The sequence below is a fragment of the Tinamus guttatus genome, unplaced genomic scaffold (genome assembly GCF_059628265.1).
Source record: "Tinamus guttatus ecotype Peru unplaced genomic scaffold, ASM5962826v1 Tinamus_guttatus_pri_ptg000026l, whole genome shotgun sequence".
Taxonomy (NCBI): domain Eukaryota; kingdom Metazoa; phylum Chordata; class Aves; order Tinamiformes; family Tinamidae; genus Tinamus; species Tinamus guttatus.
In genome coordinates, this window is record NW_028288560.1 from 1564972 (window position 1) to 1579812 (window position 14841).

A 14841-nucleotide genomic window follows, 5' to 3' on the forward strand; every position below is an offset into this window, starting at 1 on the left:
CCAGGCTGGGGAATTGGTTTCCATTAGGGCAGCAAATGGCTCATTTGGCCGCTGCGGCTGCTGTGGAGCGAGAGGCTGCTGTTAACCTGCTGCTCCCCGGCGCGGGCTGCAGCCGTGGCTCCCCGGGGCGCCGCTATGTGACGGTGTGTGTGTCCGCAGGGCCGAGCGCGCGACGGCCGTGCTGCTGGCCGACCCCTGCTTCCAGCTGCGCTCCATCCAGTACCTGTTGGGCCACGCAGAGCCCTCGGCCCTGGCAGCTGCCCCGCCGGCCGCCGAGAAGCGTCACTTCTCCCTGCACACCTGTAAGTGCCCAGGCGCAGCGTCCCCGCAGAGGGTCCCAGGGGTGCCCTGGGGGTGCCGGTCTGGCCAGGCGTCCTGCAACTCCCCCCCCCACCCCGCCCCGCTTCATCTCCACAGACACCGAGTACATCAGCACAGAGGAGCTGGCCAAGGTGGACAGGATGTTGAGCCACCTGAGCGAGGAGTCCCAGCAGGCAGCCGCCACCACCCTTGTGAGTCCCGCAGCGGGTCCCGCTGCGCCCGACCTGCCCCCTCGCAGCCTCCCTTTCACGCAGCCCCCGCGTCCCACCCCGGCTGGGACGAGCGCGGGGGCAGCTCCAGGGCGCCCAGCCTGGCCTGGCCCCTTGCTGACCACCTGGCGCTTCCTCCGCAGCCCACGAGCGAGGAAGACCTGTGCCCCATCTGCTACGCACACCCCATCTCGGCCATCTTCCGGCCCTGCTCCCACAAGTCCTGCAAGTAAGTAGAGCCCCCGCGCGCGAGGACCTGGGCGCCGCACACCCTGCTGCGGGGCAGCTGCTGGCGCGCAGCCCACCCTCCGCATCGGGCCGGGGGGCTCACGCTGGTTTTTTTTCACCCTCTTGACCCAGAGCCTGTATCAACCAGCACCTGATGAACAACAAGGACTGCTTCTTCTGCAAGGCCACCATCACGGGGGTGGACGATTTCACCAAGCCCCCCAGCTCGTAGCCCCCAGCCCCACTCCCCGGGCCCGCCTGGCTCAGCGGGGCGACCCGCCAGGCTCTGCACCAGCTGCTCCTGCCACCAGTCCTGCTGCCCTCATACCTCACCATGCCCTCCTCCTCCTCCTCCCGAGGCTGAAGGCCAGGAGCAAACGGAGGGCCTGGGCAGGGGGATGGGAGGAAGGGAGAGGCTGGCTCAGGGGAGGCCTGAAGCCAGGCTGGGGGGGCAGCATCCCTCCCCGCTCCCCCAAAGCAGAGGGAGCCGCGAGGGCATCGTCCCCCCCGCAGCAGGGACAACACCATGGACCACACGGGCGAGCAAGGGGCCTGGGCTGGCGCAGCCGTGGGCCGAGCCCGGGGCAGGACGGGCTGTACGTTTGTGTGGTGTTCAACGCGCCCCGGGACAGGGCCCGACTTCATGAGACAGAGCATTAAATTATTCTTCTTTACACGGTGCCCTGAGTCATGGGAGGGAGAAGCTGGGCCCCAGCAGCTGAATGGCCCTGGCCCTCAAGCCCTGCTCAGACGATGGTCAGAGGTAGAAGGAAATATAAATATTTAATCCCGTCAGAACCAGCAGCCGGCGGCTGCTACATGATGATGCGCGGCTCCGGCACAGACTCGGCGATGGACTTGTGCGGCAGCACGTTCGCCCCGTTGAGGTAGAGCTCGTCATTCACGATGACGTCCTCACCCAAGACCGTCACGTTCTCCATGCGAACCTGCTCAGGAAAGGCCCCGTCACACACACACTGCGGACAGGGGACAGGCACCACAGGCCCAGTCCCGTTGGCAGGGGCAGTGAGAGGTGAAGGAGCTGAGCGCTGCCCCCTTCTCACGGTGCAGCCCCTGCCCCGTCGCTTACCCACTGCCCCACAGAACAGCTCCAGCCCACGATGCAGGATTCCAGCCAGGAGTGGGAGCGGATCCGGGCCCCCTTTAGCACCGTGCAGCGCTTGATGCGCACGCCATCCTCCACCACCACTCCAGCCCCAATCGTCACGTTGGGGCCGATGATGCAGTTGGCGCCGATCTTGGCGCTGGGGTCCTGGGAGGAAGAAGAGGTGCCTGACTGGGGCCGGGCTCATGGCCAGGGAGCTCTGCACTGACCCAGCACCACTCAGCAAGCGCTGCCCACGAAAGCAGCGTGTGCCAAAGCCCTGGGGACAGGCGCAGGGACAGGAGAGCACAGTGCAAGGGTGAGAATGGTAGCAGCTACCTGGCCCTACTGGAAGGGACCCCCCCAAACACGCTGTGGGACCAGCAGCAGGACAGCACTTACCACCAGCACGTTCCCTACGATACCAGGCCCTGAATGCAGCCGCTCAGGGTGCTGGATGCGCAGTGAATGCAGGTACATGCACATGCCCGTGAGGAAATCCTTGGGCTGCCCAATGTCCATCCAGAAGCCTGCAGGGACAGAGGCACCATGACGGCTAGAGCAGAGGCAGCAGTGCAGGCCGGGCCCCGTCGTGCAGGATCCTACCCTGCAGCTCCATGGCATAGAGCTGCCCCTCCTGTGCCATGGCCGGGAAGATCTCCTTCTCGATGGAGGTGGGTCGCAGCTGGGGGGACACGGCGCAGGGCTGAGCGGCAACACAGCTCTGGGCCCGCAGCCCAGCCTGGCCCCCCGGCCCCTACCTGGATGCGGCGCAGGATGGCGGGGCTGAACATGTAGAGGCCGGCGTTGATCTTGTTGGAGACGAAGACGCGCGGCTTCTCCACGAAGCGGCAGATGCGGCCGCTGTCGGGCTCACTCACCACCACGCCGTACTTGGCGGGCTCCTCCACGCGGGTCACGATGATGGAGCCCTCTCCACCATGGTGCCGGTGGAAGCTGGCGAGCGCCGCGAAGGGGAACTCGCAGATCACGTCGCTGTTGAGGACGAAGAAGGGCTCCCCGTCCTCGGCCAGTAGGTCACGCGCCAGCGCCAGTGGCCCCGCTGCCAGCGTCCCGTGAGCGACGCTGCGGGGCCCGGTGCCCGTCACCCAGGCCCTGCGCGTGCCCACGGCCCCCCTGCGCCCCCCGCGCTACCTGTGCCCAGCGGCTCCTTCTCGTGCGACAGGGAGATGCGGATGCCGAGCTGCGGGCGCAGAGCGGCTGGGTCAGGGCGGGGGCTCCGCCGCGGGGGCCGGGGCCGGGCGCGGGGCCGCCCTTACCCGCTGCTCCTGCTCGCGCATGGCGGCCTCCAGCGCCTCCGACATGTAGCTCACGGCCAGCACCACATGGCTGACACCGGCCTGCCGCAGCGCCTCGAGCTGGTGCAGCAGCAGCGCCTTGTTGCAGAACTCCACGAGCGGCTTCGGGGTGCTCAGCGTGAGCGGCCGCAACCGCGTCCCGTAGCCGCCCACCAGGATGAGCGCCCGCATCGCCCCGCCGCGGCCGCCACCGCCACGTCAGGGCGGCGCGCGCCACCTCCGCGTCACCGCGCGCCGCCGCCGCGTCACGGCCCGCCCCGCGGCCCCGCCCCCGGGGGGATGGCCCCGCCCACGCCTCTCAGCTCCGCCCCTCGGGCGGATGGCCCCGCCCCCCGAGGCTTACAGCTTCGTCCCCGTCCTGAAGCCCCGCCCCCTAGGGCGTATAGCACCACCCCTTAATGAGGATAGCCCCCGCCCCGGACGTATCACCCCGCCCACTAGGACCTACAGTCCCGCCCCCTGAACCAAATAGCCCCGCCCGGGAGCCCCGCCCCTCCGGGAAGCCCCGCCCCCGGGGATGCCCCTCGGGCTGGGGGCCGCTGCGGGGGAAGGCCGGGGTCACCCCCCGCCCCGGCCAGGCCACCTGCCCCGGCCCGCGCTGCAGAGCCCCGCGCTGCGTTTGGGGCGCCCGCGGTCTTATTTTGGGAGAGAAATAATAGAGCCGAGAAGGGCAAAAACGCTCCAGAGCAGCAGCGCCCAGAGCAGGATGCGGCCACCCTGGAGGGTCTGCTCCCAGCACCAGATCGCGGCTTGTGGGTTCTCGTCCCCTCGGCCACCTCCGGTTCCTGGCTCTCCCCTGGCTCTTGCAGCTCCTCCCGCCCTGCACCCTGAACCCAGGGCTGAGCAGCCCCATGGAGCAGAGCCCAGGCACTCGGAGGACTCGGTGCTGGGGAAGGAACGCGGCCGCCTGGCTCCCTCCCCACGGAAACCCAGTAATGCCACAGCACAGACAAAACCAGGTTCTTTAATTGATTTTTTTTCTTTTTTTTCTTTTCTTTTTGGTTCTCAGTGAAACACAAACAGGGTGAGTATTCCGTGTAAAAAGAAACTGCTGTGGAGGCTATTTACAAGCGGTGGAACTGCCATCTCGGTGGTCCGGGGGGGCGGAAAGGGGGCTCCGAGGAGCCCCCTCCCCTCCCGCCGGAGCCCCCGTGTTGCCCCGGCAGGCAGGTCTGGCGGGTCTGGCGCGAGCGCGGAGAACATGCTGGGGAAAGGGACGGGACAACGAGCTAGACCTGAACGGGACGCTCCCGGAAGCCAAAGGAAGGGGCACAGGGAGGGGCTCGGTGCTGGGACTAGCGTGATGCAGGAGGGGGCCCTGCCAGCCAGAGAGGGCCCTGCCAGCCAGAGAGAAGGGCCCTGGGACAAGCAGCATCGCCCCATGGAGATGCTCCATGAGATGGGGGGGTCGTGTCCCCCTCCTTCCCCGGAGCGACACCCGTGGCAGTGCAGGGCCCTGGTGCTGCTGAGGCTCAGGCAGAGCCCAGGACGGTAACATGGCTTTTTCAGGGGCACTTCCAGCCCCGCTGCACACCCTCGCTGCCTCCTTTTCTCCCCTGAAAAGGCAGAGGGGCCTGGCCACAGGGCTGAAGACAGGGCCAGGCAAAAGGAGGGCAGCAGGAGCGAGGGGAGGATGCCCTCCCTGGGGACAGGCCCTGCCCTTGCACGCACGCAGCCCCCAAGGGCGGCTGAGGCAGCCGCTGCAGCGTCACACGGAAGGAGCAAGGAGACCCGCTCCCTTTGGTCCAGCCAGGGTGTCAACAGTGCCACCCTCCTGGAGGGAAGCCCCCGCCTAACGCAGGGCTGTGGGCACAAGGCCACATCCCCCAGGGGGGTTCTCTCCTGCTGCCCCAGGGAATGAGCTGGGACACGGACTGCCTCCAGCAAGGCTCAAGCAGGCAGGAGATGACAGTGCCCCACAGCCTATGAGCCCCCGGCCACGAGCAGGAAGGGGCTCAGCCCCAGCCCTCAGGCTTCTCTTTCACCACCTCCCAGAAAGGGCTTGGCCCAAGCGCAGGGTCACAGAGCCCAGCTCCCCGCAAGGACAGGCTCAGCTGCAGGGCCAACATGACACAAAGGGAAAAAACTGAAATGGTCCAAAGGGGCCCCAGGGTCACGGTAACGTGCTACAGGTACTATTGCTAGCCCAGGAGCTGAGCTCTTGCGTGGTCAGCGGTCCAAGGCAGTTACTCAAAGGAGGCCCCGCTGCTGCCAGGGCTCCCCGTCTCCCACAGTGGCCCAGAGGGCAGGGGAGGAGGGCAGGCCGGGCGGGAGCGCCGCGGTGCCTCCTCCTGCCTCCGCTCGGCCCCAGGGGCATTTGGTCACTTGACTTCCACACCTGGGCCAGGGATTCACAGTGCCCAAGCGTGAGGAAAAGGCAGCAGCAGAAGCACAGGCCGGGGCGGGCGACAGCCCGGGCGCTGCTCATGTGCTGGCAGCGCTGCCGCTGCTTTGCACTCGAGACCCCTGTCTTTCCACATCATCCAGAAGAGCTTGGAGCTAAGGGCACTCCGGGGGCTCCCGAGACAGGATGCGCTCCCAGACAGAGCTCCAGCCCCGAGAGCCCTGCTCTCTCCTGCTTTCTCTTCCCGCGTCCAGTCCTCCCTGCAGAACACAAGAGCGGAGCCCCGGGCTGCCCCATGCCCAGCGGGCGGCTATGGAGTCTCCTCCCAAAGGCAGAGCTAGTGTGGTCAAAGCCATGGGACAGGCGCCAGGAGCTCTTCCATCCTGCCTCCCCTTAGCTCTTCTATCCAAGTACATTTAAAAACAACGGAGCGATACAAGTGTTTAAAACCAAAAGGTGTCTGCTTTTCCTGGGGTAGTAGGTGGTCTTATTTGCTCCTGCCACCAGGACAAGGAGAGGCCGTAGCTCGAGGCTACTGGTTTTCCTCACGCATCTGTTCCATGATGTTGATGAGGCTTTCCAGCCCGAACACGTAACCCACGTCAGGTCCGTCGTGCACAGTGGGGTCATCGCGAAAGCCCTTGAAGGTGCTATGTGCAAAGTCAATCATGCGCACGTCCACCTTGGGCTGCCCCGCGGGGCCAGGCTCCGTGCCGCTGCCCGCCTGCGGGCTCTCGCCGAGCGCGCTGTCCACCCGCTTGGGGCGCATCTCCGCCCGCCGCTCCACCAACATCCCGGCCCGGCTGTCTTTCCCATCGTAAATGATGAGGAGGGAGCTGGAGTAGAAGCGGTAGGAGGCCTGTCTCTCCAAAACCGCCTTCAGATTTCGGAGTTTGGCGAGGACAGGCTCAAAGAGGTCCTTGCGCAGCTCTAGGCCGTTGTGGAGATACTGGTAGAGGGCATTGCGGAAGCCCTCGATGGAAAGGCCGCGTCCATAGTATTTATTCCTGCATAGGTAGTGCCCTGTGTCCAGCTGATAGACCTGGAAGGCCAAAGGAAATACGTATCAAGAAGGAAGGACAGGTTAAGGCAATAAACAGGTAACCTAGAGCTGTCTGGCACTGCCAACACAGATGGACCTTCCCACGTCACCGCCACCACTCCAGGAGTGAGCAGGGAACAGCTGGGCCTGTTCCACAAATCCCAAAACATCTTAAGGGCGCATCCCACAGGCACCTTGATCGTCACCACTAAGAATTTCTTCCCTCCTGGGAGGCCCAAAGGGCAGCTCAGCAGTTTGAGGGTCCCCAAGAAGCAGGACATGACAGGCCCAGTCTTGAAGAGCTGAGTTCTGGGGCAGTCCAGATACTTCTCAAGCAGCAAGGGCTGCCTTTAGGTACTACTGTCACGTGGCATAATATTAACGAGGGACCTCGACTGCTTCCGAGCCTGTGGAAAGGGATCTGCAGCACAAAATACTCGTGTGGATGGGAAAGGAATGACTGTATTCTACATCCGCACTACAGACGGATCCTTCTGCTCAAGGACTAACCACAAGGAAAGAGGAGGTTGCAACTCCCCGTGCAGAAGCAAATGTCAGATGCTGCTGAAACCGAGACGCTCCCCACCTCGCTGGGGATTGTTCTTCTGGCTAAACACTAAGAAACACAGGCCTGCTAGATTTTATTTGCAACCCCCAAATTTTCAGTGTTGAAAACAGCTGTGGGAAAAAGCAGGAGCTGCATTTATTGTAGGCTTAAAAGCAAATGCAAAACACGGGTACCATAGGCACCATCGTACTTACCTGAAGCGGGAAGACTCAGGAATTCAAGCTCAGCAGAAAGCGCTTTAGTAGAAGCTCTAACGGGGCCGGGAAAAGTAAAGTGCAGCCCATGGGCCCTGGGGAATCCCTACCTGCATCCCACACACGCGCACCCCCAGGGTGGCAGAAGTGCTCTGTTCACACTTCTTCATCTGCCGAGCGGCCTTCTCCTCCGAGGCATCATCTCCGTGCTGCCTGGTCCCCATCTTCAGATCAAGTACACAAGGAAACTTGAAATGATGCACCACGTTCTCCAGCAAAAGGAACTCTGTGAGAGCGTCAAGGAGAGCTCGTGTGGCAAAGATGCTGCTCCGTGGGGCTACCGCCGCCTCGACGGGATCGTAGGAGAGTGGGGCAACAAAAAAGTAGGGAGTGAAGAGCACACAGAAGAACTGCCTGGGAGGGCAAAGCCAAAGGCAACCCCCAAACAGCAGGACACAGGCTTTGACACACTTGGAAGCTAAGAAATTACACTGCAAAGTGGAATGCCTAACGTGGAAGAGATCCCACTGAACACTCGGCAGGAAGAAGGCAAGGAACCAGAGCACTGTCAGGAAAGGCACGGTACAGCCAGGAGGTGACAAATGAAGAAAGAGCCTAAAAACCAAGTCAACAATTTAACAGTATAGATAAAGAACAGCGAATCCCCATCAACTCAAACTCAAGGCTCAATAGCACCAATGTTACTGGTCTGACCTGAACAGCAATGTTGATGGGCGCGCAGGGGGAGACTGGAGAAGCTACAGAGGCCAGAAACCCAATGGCTGCGGCAGGCTTCAGTCACCACCACGCTCACCAGGCAACCCTCATGGTAGGTACAACATGGAGAACAGCCCCGAGACCGCCGGTGCCCGCACACGGAGCGGCTCATCCCAAAGGGCAAAGACCCACCGTTAACTGTGCCCTGGGGAGCGCCGCAGGCCATGGATCAAACATTGCTCTGAAACAGCAAGCGCAGCACAACTAGGTGAGCCTTGCTGGGAAGTTCATAGTCTGCACAAAAGCCAAGGAAATTCAGCAAAAAATGTGTCGGTTTTGAAAGAGGAACTACAGAGAACAAGGAAGTGTGCCGAAAGGAAGCCCAGCGGAGAGCTAAAGAGATCTACATCTCCGCAAGTGCTGTGGACACTCTTCAAAACTAAAACCTGGAGGCTCAAGGCATTCGTGAAGAATGGGAAAATTAAAGTCTACACATTTAAATTGAGGCAGAAGAAAAGAGCTATTAAAAGTACGGTTGTCTCTGTGCAAGCAAAAGAATCAAGCCCTGGGAGATGAAGAAAAAAAAATGCAAGTTGGAAAGTCACACACAAGTGTATGAGGAGTGATTCAGTAAGTCCTTCTTAACCACATGAGGAAGCCATTCGGAGCGTCTGAAGGGTTTAAAGACAACAAAAGAATACAAAAAGTTATCAAGATAATAAAATAAATGAATAAAAACTAGAAAGAGAGACCCTGGGAAGAAAAGCAGGATGGCAGCGTTGCTTCTGCATCTACTGCAAAAGAGTTTAGGGGGTCTCCAAGCCAGAACTGTCTCAGACTGAAGGGCCTGCACAAAAGGGCAGACGTCCAACAAATAGAGTAACAAATCCCCGGATCCGGATGGTCTCACCCAAGAATCCTAAAGGACTTGAGGCAAAAACTCTTGAATTAAATGGAACGTGTAACACATTTAAAACTGCTTTAGCACTACGCGATAAAGGGGGCAACCGCAACACTGATTCTGAGACATCTGGGAGAACTATGGACTGATAGAAACGTACCAGAAAGCTCAGCAGGAAACTGTAATAGAGAGCAGAGTTAGCAGACAGAGATAATCATGAGCTATCAAGGAAGGATCCGTACAGACCTTATAGAAAAAGAAGGTCGCACTTGACAAATATCCTAGGGTCCTTTGACAAATGTGGGCATGAGGCATTAGACTGAATAAAGCAGCAGGGATTAATCCCGCGACGTTTGACACAACGCTTCCTTGGAGAGGCTGAGCAGCAGGCCGAGGACTCGGAAGATGAAGTCTGCGGATGCCCGACTGATCCCACCGCCAAAGTCATCAGTAAGGTCTTTGTGTGGAGACCCAACGCTCCTCAACAAACGATCCAGAAAGGGGAATGAACACTGATATGACGTTTGTTGACTCCACCCAGTTACTCAAGATTGCAAGAATGAGGAATGGCGGTGAAAGACCCCAGACAGCCTTTATGAGGCTGACCTGGCCATTAAATGGGCAGATGAAGTTCTGCAGAGTGGGGAGAAAAAAGTATCCTGGCTTACTGTATAAAGCAGTGGGTTTTAAGACAACTAAAACCTGGGAAGAATTGTATCTTGTTTACAACAAGAAGTTTTCATCAGCACTTCGTTACTGAATAGCAGCTAAAACAAAAGTGAATGATAGGAGTTATGAGGAAGAGGAGAAAACATCCTTACTCTCCTGGGAAGCCTCTGGTTACCAGCACCTTCAGCAGTGTGCAGTTCTGAATCACCATCAAGAAAGACACTATGGAACTGGGAGAGACCCCAGGAAGGCAACAAGGACAACGACAGCAGAGCAGCTCCTCCCAAGCAATGAGCCAACAAGCTACCCCTGCCGCTGCTGCTCTGCAAAACCTGGCCCAAAACTGAACCCAAAACCCAGCGGCAGCGACCCGAGGCGCTTGGTTCTGCTCTGCAAAGGATACTGTAGAGCTTTCGCTCCTTGGACTCCGATCGCATGCGGCTCAGCTGCTGCTTGTGACAGCGCAGGCTCCAGGGGTTGTAGCTGATCTTTTCAGAGCTCAGCCCGCTGTTCCCATCCAACATCTGAAACGGAACATCTGAATGGATGTGCAAGTCCACCCTGGGACTCTTCATCTCCTGGATGCTGCTGGTATAAAGAACAGAACAAGCTTGCCTGTTAGTGTCTACATATTCTGCAGAGAGTTACAGCCATTGCACACAAACCTGCCTCCCGCACCGGGTCATCTCCTGTCCCTTCTGCTGCACGCTCCCCACAGTATAAACCTGCCCAACAGCAGCTTCCTAGCAGCAAATCCTCACTTTCACACTCGGAACCATGTTCAAGGGCACTGGCTATTTAACATCTGTGCTGGGCTGTACTTAACAAAATAGAGGAATATCTCCTCTTTCTCTGTGAGCTCGTGCTGCAGTGATGAGCCAAAGACCTATATTCTAGGTAGCCCTGGAAGAAAACGCTGGATTGGTGACCAGATGGAGCGGAGAACGTCAGAATCATGTTCATATGAGAAGGGAGAAGTCCGGGTTGGTTTTACATTGGTTCAGTTTTCCATGAGTGGGAAATCCTTGCTCCTGTCTCGTGAAAACCAGCACTCATGAAACGATTCATATCTTGTCCAACACAGTTCTGACTGTGAAAGGTGCATTTACTTTAGATTACCAATGCAACGAGCAGAAAAGAGCTGCAATATTTACAGCTAGTCCTTTGGTTACAAATCCAATCAAACATGTTTGTCCTGAATGGGACACAACTCCTGACAAGGTTTGCAGTGCCAGTCTGCGCAAGTGCCCTGGGCTAGCAAGTACGAGACAGCCAAGCTTTTGTGTGCAAGCACCAAATGCCCTCAGCGAAGAGGGCCGCAAGCGGACGTGCTCACTCCATTTCCAAAGCTTTACCTTTCGGTGCCGTCACTGGCCAGGCCAGGTTTCTCCTCCTTGTGCTCGGTGCCACTGCTCGATCTGTGGAGGCTGCGACGGGAGTGTTTGCGTCGCGGCTGGTCCCTCTCCGGCGCGTCGTCCTGCTCCAGAGCCTCGTTCTCCACGTAAGGATAAGCCACCAGGTTAATGTAGCCATCGCTGTCTCCCTCGAAACAGACGGACACAACGCCTGCCAGAAAGACGGGGGATCAGTCATTGCAACCGTTATCCCCCAGGGAATACACAGCCAGCAGCATCCAAACGTACAATGGGATAGAGGGGAGAAATAAAGGCAGCAAAAAAAAAAAAAAAAAAAAAAAAAAAAAAAAAAAAAAGGCAGCAAAGCAAATCCAGTCGGATGAAGAGATGCTAAAAAGCACAAGGGAGAAACTAAAATGCTGTTAAGGGCACAAAGGAGAAGTCCCTCAAGCAGCACTCTGCCACTGAGGGTTGCTCACTACGTGAGCCAACAGCCAGCAGGGCAGGGAAGGCTGTGCCATCTGCAGGAAATTCGGTGCATTTCAATACACCGGGCTTGCTTTTAGCCACTGCCCTAACAACTTCCTGAGCTGTGTTAGGCAAAGCACAGCTGGTATCTGAGGGAAGTCATTATCCATCCAGTACCCAGTCCTCAGAGCAAAGGAGGGGTCAAACTGGAGAAATTCAAGGGCAGGCTGCCTGGATGATGATGAAGAAGGGGGCTGAAGCATATGGAATATGTACGTGAGTCATTCGGGTAAGCATCCATGTCCCGCAGAACTGTTCCTGCTGTCTACAAGGACATCCCTTGCCACGGAGGAGTGGGCTTTTTCCACTAAAAAAGAAAAATAAAGTTCTCCTGCACCTGAGTTATGAAATAGAGAGTTTTAAGGCTTAGGTGACAACTGCAGCTTTGTACCTTAAGTGACTGAGTCTTGTACATAGGGGGTCTGCAATGTCCCCGGGGATCCCAGTGACAGGAGATCACGGAAGCAGGACTACCTTGGTCTGGTGCAAGCGAGCAGGACTATTTCTGTCCTACCTGCCCATGTCCCTCAACCCACCCTGATGGAACAGGGGGTGGGTTGTTAGAATAACATCCAAATGCTCAAACAGGGAATGCCAGCCCCAGTATTTGCCACTCCAGGAAGGTCAGGGAAGGTTGCTGGCACCAGCAGGGATCTGTAGGTAGGATACAGATTCCCAGGGGTGTGAGGGAACGTGACATACCTTCAGGCTGCCAGGAGGGCCCTCACTAGGAGGCAACAGGCCTCCATCTGGCTTATCAGCTCTGTTAGTTTTAAGCATTTCTCCCAAGCGAGGCCTGACGTCACCTCAATCCCAGGGTCACCAAAGCGCCATCTGGCCCAAGAGCGGCTTGAGGACACGAAGGACCCGTCCGAGATGGCATCGTTCATCCGTGATCGGCCTAAGGACATGAGTAAGCTGACACTGCCTGGAGACCCCAGGGCTGCGCGCAGAGCGAGGGACAGGACCCCGGGCAGATGGTGGCCCCAGCTGTCCCCGAGGGCCGGTCCTGCCGGGGCCAAGCGGTGACAAAGCAGCAGAGGGAACCCCAAGAGCAGGAGTCCTCCGGGAGGCCACCGTGGCCATCCCCACTCCGAACAGGTACATTGAGCTTTCTCAAGGCAAAGATAAGCTGCCCTCCCTCCTGCAGCGATAGGGAGGCTGGAATTTTCCACTCCTTGGATGCGGCTGGTGCCAAGTGCTGCACCTCAGCGCTGGGGAGGAAACACTTCCTCCTGCAGCAGCTTTCTGATACAGGGCACTAAAAACGACAGGATGAAGCAGCAATAAATTACCAGGCTGGAATGGGCAAGTGCTCGGTGTATTTATGACCCGACTTCAGGTGCTCAAGGTCGACTGCTGTAGCAATAAGCGATAACACATCTATAACTTGAAGCTGCAGACTACAGCCATCACTTTGGGGTTAGCAAGAACAGCATTAAACCCTGGACGCCTGCAGAAAATTAACATCCTCCTTTCCAAAAGCCCCTGCTAATTTGCTAGCTTGCAGAAAAAGAAAAATTAAAAGATTAAAAGCAGACAGAGAGACAGAAACATATCGGTAGGTCCAGGAAAAGGAGAGAGGAGGTCCACGAGAGGGGTTTATCTCCATCCTGAAGCAGCAACAGGCCTCACCTTTGTACTCGGGTGTGAACTCCTTCATTTCGGGGGGCAGGGATTCGTAGAAGCGCTGCTCTCTGGTGATGAGGGGCTTGCAGACGGTATGGTCGTCGTAGCGCATCATGCTGCTGTGGCCACCCACCTGGTGGATGAAAGGCTCCAGCAGGACCCCCCGGTCTCCGGACTGAGTGGCGTTCTTGCCATACTTGCCCACTTCCATGGTTTGACAAACACACATCGCGTTGGGCACCGGTTGCACTCCTGGAGCATGGGGAGAGCCACATGGGCTGGGAGGGGGAGCTCGGCAAGCGACGGGCAGCCAACGGCTAAGAAATGCTGGCAAATTGCTGCCTTCGGAGGATCTGAAAAAGAAAAGCAGAGCCCCGTGAGTGGAAAACCACTTGCATCCGCTCCCTATTTCCTAAGAAAAGTTTCGAGGTTATTTCTTGGTATTTATTTATAGCCGTAACTGCTCCTCTTCCATTCTCAACTTACATCCTTCTTGTTCCAGCATGTTCTCTTTCACCTTGCAGGGAACACGCACTAATTTGGAGGCTGTTTCATCCCCATCTAGAGTGTCTCCAGTAGGATCACCAAGAGACAGGGCAAGAAGGAACTGCCCCTATTCCTATCTTTAAGGAATATTAGCGCCTTCCTTCAGTTTATCTTATCAATACAGCAAAGCCATAACAGAGCACCAACTGTGTCCTACACCACAGTTAAAAACCAAGTCAACATCTGCCTTTCAGGAAGAGTGACAGAGCACAAGCAGAACAAGCGTAAGAATTCCCATTCAATTCCCACCATAAAACCATTTCTGCCCTTTCTCACTATTCCTTTTCCAAAGCACTAAGAGATTCCTGCAATAAGATGCCAATATTCCCTCTGCTGTTGTGCATATGCTAGATCCAAATGGATTCCCCTTGGATTTATTACTGCAAGTCCTTCGGGGCAACAGCTATTTCCTGCTGCTTTTACAGCACCTCCTTGCACAGCCCCATGATTTCTAGAGGCATCCAGGACAGATTGCTACATCTGAACAAGATTTAAAGTGCTCTGCAGAAGATACTTACTTTTTTAATATTTGTAAAGGGTCTCACATAGCTATAGGCTTACATAAAACTAAAGAAATGAATCTTTTCTGCATATGATTTGTTCCTTCTAGCTTAGTTCATAGTTGTTCCTGAGGCTGCTGGGGAAAGAGGACTTGTTCACAGCAATAAGCAATTTGGTACACAAACCATATGGCAATTAGCTTCTGAATTCATCAAACCTGTTTTCTTGGCACAGCCACACCTGAGGGCAATATAATTAAAGCCTGAGGGATCTCAGAGGCCTGACCAAGGGACACGGTCTGGGGACATTCCTCCTGTGGCCACAGGATGTCTCTGGAACTACACGACCCTGCAGACGGGTGGGAAAGCCCAGAGAGAAGACAGGCTCCTCTTCCTGCCTCCAATCCGAGTGGGTAAAAGATGGGATTCTTCAAAAACATTGTGAAACTAGAGGTGAGACTTGCTCAAAGGTTTAAGCCAGCAAGGTGATCATGCTCCTGCCCTTGTCTGAGGCTTCCTGCTCTCCCTGGGGTGCAGGATTTCGGGATCGTACGGCTCACGCTCCACACGGAATCCCTTGCTCACCCAGAGGAAGGCTCCTTCCACGGTTAGGCAGAAGAATACGGGTATTAAGGGAACCTTTAGGATAGGGACAGAGGAGGGGAA

At 57.2% G+C, this 14841-nt stretch overlaps 3 protein-coding genes across 5 annotated transcripts in view; 1 reads left to right on the plus strand and 2 right to left on the minus strand.

Moving 5' to 3' along the window:
• Positions 1 to 1001, plus strand: part of RNF123 (ring finger protein 123) — a 44921-nt gene extending 43920 nt beyond the window's left edge. The window contains 4 exon segments of the mRNA XM_088527240.1: positions 160 to 302; positions 418 to 512; positions 674 to 759; positions 891 to 1001. Of these exon segments, the coding sequence (XP_088383366.1) occupies positions 160 to 302; positions 418 to 512; positions 674 to 759; positions 891 to 990 (424 nt within the window). The 3' untranslated portion in view covers positions 991 to 1001.
• A 521-nt stretch (positions 1002 to 1522) lies between these two features.
• GMPPB (GDP-mannose pyrophosphorylase B) lies at positions 1523 to 3391 on the minus strand. The gene is made up of 7 exons (XM_088527252.1): positions 3144 to 3391; positions 3019 to 3067; positions 2625 to 2926; positions 2470 to 2548; positions 2266 to 2393; positions 1849 to 2031; positions 1523 to 1705 (listed from the first exon to the last, which is right to left on the minus strand). Exons 1-7 carry the CDS (start codon positions 3351 to 3353, stop codon positions 1574 to 1576), a joined length of 1083 nt encoding a protein of 360 aa, XP_088383378.1. The 5' UTR covers positions 3354 to 3391; the 3' UTR covers positions 1523 to 1573.
• Positions 3392 to 6055: 2664 nt separating this feature from the next.
• Positions 6056 to 13514, minus strand: IP6K1 (inositol hexakisphosphate kinase 1). Of its 3 annotated transcripts, none has more exons than XM_010224581.2 (5): positions 13136 to 13514; positions 10973 to 11183; positions 10021 to 10202; positions 7441 to 7616; positions 6056 to 6568 (listed from the first exon to the last, which is right to left on the minus strand). In XM_010224581.2, the coding sequence occupies exons 1-5, from the start codon at positions 13356 to 13358 to the stop codon at positions 6059 to 6061; spliced, it is 1302 nt and encodes a 433-aa protein (XP_010222883.1). In that variant the 5' UTR covers positions 13359 to 13514; the 3' UTR covers positions 6056 to 6058. The 3 variants fall into 3 exon arrangements, with proteins under 3 accessions (XP_010222883.1, XP_088383395.1, XP_010222881.1); XM_088527269.1 differs by having other exon boundaries at positions 10021 to 10205; positions 13263 to 13512; XM_010224579.2 differs by having other exon boundaries at positions 10021 to 10205; positions 13136 to 13506.
• Positions 13515 to 14841: the final 1327 nt, after the last annotated feature.

Excerpts from the sequence above, each read along its gene's own strand:
- GMPPB (XM_088527252.1), bottom strand. The coding sequence starts at position 3,353 with ATGCGGGCGCTCATCCTGGTGGGCGGCTACGGGACGCGGTTGCGGCCG. Across the intron at positions 3,068-3,143 it reads TGCGCGAGCAGGAGCAGCGG|CTCGGCATCCGCATCTCCCT; the intron begins GTAAGGGCGGCC and ends CTGCGCCCGCAG. Across the intron at positions 1,706-1,848 it reads GCTGTTCTGTGGGGCAGTGG|GTTCGCATGGAGAACGTGAC; the intron begins GTAAGCGACGGG and ends TTTCCTGAGCAG.
- IP6K1 (XM_010224579.2), bottom strand. The coding sequence starts at position 13,358 with ATGTGTGTTTGTCAAACCATGGAAGTGGGCAAGTATGGCAAGAACGCC. Across the intron at positions 11,184-13,135 it reads GTTCACACCCGAGTACAAAG|GCGTTGTGTCCGTCTGTTTC; the intron begins GTGAGGCCTGTT and ends TCTTTCTGGCAG. Across the intron at positions 7,617-10,020 it reads CAAGGAGCGAAAGCTCTACA|AGTTCCTTTTGCTGGAGAAC; the intron begins GTATCCTTTGCA and ends ACGCTCTCACAG.